The sequence below is a fragment of the Branchiostoma belcheri genome, unplaced genomic scaffold (genome assembly GCF_001625305.1).
Source record: "Branchiostoma belcheri isolate BF01 breed outbred unplaced genomic scaffold, Haploidv18h27 scaffold128, whole genome shotgun sequence".
NCBI classification, from domain to species: Eukaryota; Metazoa; Chordata; class Leptocardii; order Amphioxiformes; family Branchiostomatidae; genus Branchiostoma; species Branchiostoma belcheri.
Genome location: NW_017802691.1, coordinates 448,138 through 451,978, shown reverse-complemented (window position 1 = coordinate 451,978; position 3,841 = coordinate 448,138). Strand labels below are relative to the sequence as shown.

The 3,841-nt window shown below is 44.9% G+C and overlaps 3 protein-coding genes across 3 annotated transcripts in view; 1 reads left to right on the top strand and 2 right to left on the bottom strand.

The window, feature by feature from the left end:
* Nucleotides 1-888, bottom strand: part of LOC109463595 — a 3,914-nt gene extending 3,026 nt beyond the window's left edge. Inside the window, exon 1 of the mRNA XM_019760452.1 lies at nucleotides 635-888. Within this exon, the coding sequence (XP_019616011.1) occupies nucleotides 635-888 (254 nt within the window). The remainder of the gene's footprint in view (nucleotides 1-634) is intronic.
* The window catches only part of LOC109463552 (echinoderm microtubule-associated protein-like 2), a 15,841-nt gene that overhangs the window by 5,754 nt on the left and 6,246 nt on the right, over nucleotides 1-3,841 (top strand). The window contains exon 6 of the mRNA XM_019760393.1: nucleotides 3,651-3,746. Within this exon, the coding sequence (XP_019615952.1) occupies nucleotides 3,651-3,746 (96 nt within the window). The remainder of the gene's footprint in view (nucleotides 1-3,650; nucleotides 3,747-3,841) is intronic.
* Nucleotides 1,430-3,370, bottom strand: LOC109463594 (BTB/POZ domain-containing protein KCTD2-like). The gene is made up of 2 exons (XM_019760451.1): nucleotides 3,113-3,370; nucleotides 1,430-2,462 (listed from the first exon to the last, which is right to left on the bottom strand). The coding sequence occupies exons 1-2, from the start codon at nucleotides 3,361-3,363 to the stop codon at nucleotides 2,012-2,014; spliced, it is 702 nt and encodes a 233-aa protein (XP_019616010.1). The 5' UTR covers nucleotides 3,364-3,370; the 3' UTR covers nucleotides 1,430-2,011.

The following is a 3,841-nucleotide window of genomic DNA, read 5'->3' as shown; positions in this document are numbered from 1 at the left end:
CTCCCGCAGAACGTCCCTCGAAAATTGATGCGTATTTCGTGGCCTGTGCTGTACCTACCAAAACACTTGAGTTCATACTGTCAAAATGGAATGGCTTTGAACAGGTGTTAATTGAGTTAATCCAATCAAATCCAACAGCCAATCAGCAAGAAGAAAAGATTAGGCTGCGTCAGGTTCATGCTTGCATGCCCATATATGGGCATGCCGCCGAATTTCTTTCTTATTACGTCACGCGCGTACGCCCCCGCACAGTACTTTCCTATGGGGACCGCTAAAAAAGCAAATAAAACGATTGTAAAAGCTTGTATCACAAAAATTTAAAAAACGCCTAGGGGTATTTGCCCACTGTACCTCCATACCAAATTTCAGGACCTTAGGCCCTAAAATGAAGAAGCTGAATCCATTTAAAGAAATGGCAGGAGGAGAAGGAGAAGAAGAAACATCAGAAAAAGCAATATGGTTTCACCACACCACTTCGTGGTGTGGTGAACCCATAAAAAGCAATATGGGTTCACCACCACTTCGTGGTGTGGTGAACCCATAATAATACTACAGTGAAAGGCGAACATTCAAATTACTGTTCAGACGTTTGGCGAACTTGCACGTAGAGGTTTTGCTTATCCTTTACCGCTACCTGGCGAAGTTGAGGAGAACCCTGAACACCTCCGGGTCCCTGTCTATCCTGTAGACTCCGTCAGCAGGCGGGGGAAAGCCCGAGTCCTCGGCCAGCAGCCTGTCCAGAAACTGGCTGTTGAGTCGGGCCAGGGTGGTCCGGGTGGTCTCGAACACCGTCCCGCCGACATTCAGACGCACCCAGTCCCCCGTAAGGTCACACACGGGGCTCAGTGCAGACGTGGTGGAGGTCGCCGTGGCTTGTTCTGCCGCCATTTTGATTTCCTGCTAGCTCCACAGATGACACCGTACTATTATATAGCCTCCTGTACAGGCTCCGGGGCGGGTGGGAATTTTGATACAGCGATCTGTGAGTTTTTAACTCGTTATACTACAACCAGCCGCCGAGAGAAGGTTGCATTCCGTGGGCGGAATTGTTAAATTGTTGGTGTATGTCAGACTTTGACTGTTAACTTGATCGGGCAAATGAAACCTCAAACAACGAACATTCATCGGGCCTAAAATATACACAACGCAATTCGCAGAACGTAATAATTCGTGTTTATTTAGTAATTGTTTAGCTATTATACAAACGTACATAACATTAACAATGAAATTCATAACTCTAAAAATATTGTATACTGTCACATGGTTAGACAAATGTTTTCATTTTCTCCATCATTCTTAGCCTGTTAAATTATACAATACATGATGTTCACATTGTTTTAGTCAAGCACTTATTCTGATACACCAATGACAACAGGTCTCTGGAAATTAAATCTGCCCGATTGTATTATTTTTAGTGAATTGTAACTGTTTATACAATCATAAAGAGGTGAGGGGTGCAAGATGAATCGTTCCAAGTAATATGATCACAAATAAGGCTGTAGCTTGTTCAAACGGTCCTAAAGACCCACGAAGCTCACACACCGTACATGCATGTCATATCGCATGTATATGCATGGCCGGGTATATTTCATTAATCCAAGTATGATCCATATGTATGATACGTATTCTTTGAAATGTTCGTAAAGCGTAAACTCATTATAACTAAGAGACCATTTAATTTCTAAAGCCGGTATCCCTTTTTAGTGCCACATGCCACTTAGCTAGGCCACAGCATCGAAATTTTATGGACGAGATTCTCCGCACACTCAAAATCTAATGCGATAGGGCGAAAACCAAACAAGGCTGGCCAAAAAAACAAGATTCCTACATTTTCAAATTCTGACATCATAAAACTTGTTTAACAGCTGGGAAATAATACTTACATTGTGCTAACATCCATTTCGTACTGAAACAACTTCAAAATTCAAGTTTCAATCATTGTACAAATGGTTTTGATTCGATGGAAACATCACATCCATAAAGATTACTTGCTGTGGCCTCATATTTTTTCTTACGGAAGACAGACGATTTCCTGACAATCGAGACAACGCAGGCACCTGTGGCACCACTCTACAGCCACAATTTCACCGGGATCATTGCCAAACCTGCCGGTTCTTTTTACCGTAACGGTGCGACGGCAAGAGATACACGTCTGTCTAAACCTGTCTATGTCGTCTTCAGACACTTTTGTTTTGCACGCGTCAATAACACACATTGTTTTCTCACGGCCAGACAAACGAACTGAAGACAGACCATTGTGGTGCCCCGCCCCCTGGCATTGAATCGAAATTGTTGCAGGCACGTTGTTTCGTTTGCCTTGGCCTGGAGCCGAGCTTGACTTCGCCTCCTCCTTGTCCAGTCCCTCTAACGCTTGCAGCGCCCCCTGCCGGAGCACGTAGAAGTCTGCATCCGCTAGGACCATCTCTGACGTCACTTGTGGTGACAGGAGAAGGCGACCATTCCTGCATAGGTGGTTCACAACAAAAGCTACAGACTTGGCAACTGCACTTCCAAATGTAATAGCTAGGGGTTACAGTTCTGTACGGTTAGTACAGGTTATGTATCGGTGTATTCCTGTCGTTTGAGTGTCATTAATTATGATTATCAGTATGTGACAAAAAAGGTAGCAAACTCACAAACAACATCTAAAGTACCTCCATGACGCACGTAAATAACTACACTTGCATTACAATCCCTTCAGTAAGTAGTGTTAGTGTCACAGTGTCTACGTGGCATGGGGAGGGCTCTGTGTACCTTCTAACATTGTAACGGTGCTAGTGTCGGCAGTTGTGTTAAACACTAGGTCAGCTAGTTAGATTGCATTCCAAAGCAATTCAAAATCGTACTTAAAGAACAAGATGTTCAGATCAGGAACTGCCATGGGCAAAATCACATACAGGTGGTTAATGGTCACGCCCCGCTGCATCTAGAAAAGCGCCTATCTAGTCCTATGCCTGAATGGATTAGGGTTAGGCTCATGCACGGTTCTGGATAGTCTCCGCGCATCCAAGAACTTAGATTTGCCCTAGGCATGGTTCTGGATACGCGCTGACTATCCAGAAACCTTCCAGGACTGTCTTTGAACATGGTTCTGGATACAAGGCAGGGCTACCTGGCGAAGTTGAGGAGAACCCTGAACACCTCCGGGTCCCTGTCTATCCTGTAGACTCCGTCAGCAGGTGGGGGAAAGCCCGAGTCCTCGGCCACCAGTCTGTCCAGAAACTGGCTGTTGAGCCGGGTCAGGGTGGTCCGGGTGGTCTCGAACACCGTCCCGCCCACGTTCAGACGGACCCAGTCCCCAGTACCGTCACTACCGGGGTGTGCAGGCGTGGTGGAGGTCGCCGTGGCTTGTTCTGCCGCCATTTTCGTGTTGTTTGGTTGCTAGCTTCGACTCACGGATGACTTGTCACTTCACGTGACTTTGACTGTTGATGGCGGCAAATAAAACCTGTTATACCGTGCATTCCAACATGTCAAATGTACAGGTAGACATAATCATTGAGCAGCTAGTAATGGGTATGTCTGTATATTCTTGGCCAAAAACATCAGTTTTTCAAATTTTACACAAAACCTATATATTGATCATTCATTGGCTTACAACTGTAAAAATGTCTGAAGTAGAGTTAAATAAAAGTTTATGTTTTCTATAGGATGGTGGGGGGCGAGTTCTGGCTGTTGATGACTCGCCCGGAAAGATTCTGACTGTTTGGGACTGGAAAAATGGAGATTTACTCTGTGAAGCCGTGGTGAGTAATTCCAAGACATATATCCCATCTCTAAGGCTTGGTATATATTTCAAGTGATAAACAATCAACCCTGAGAAAGAGAGAGAGTGAGAGAG

Excerpts from the sequence above, each read along its gene's own strand:
- LOC109463594 (XM_019760451.1), bottom strand. The coding sequence starts at position 3,363 with ATGGCGGCAGAACAAGCCACGGCGACCTCCACCACGCCTGCACACCCC. Across the intron at positions 2,463-3,112 it reads GTTCTCCTCAACTTCGCCAG|GAATGGTCGCCTTCTCCTGT; the intron begins GTAGCCCTGCCT and ends CCACCTATGCAG.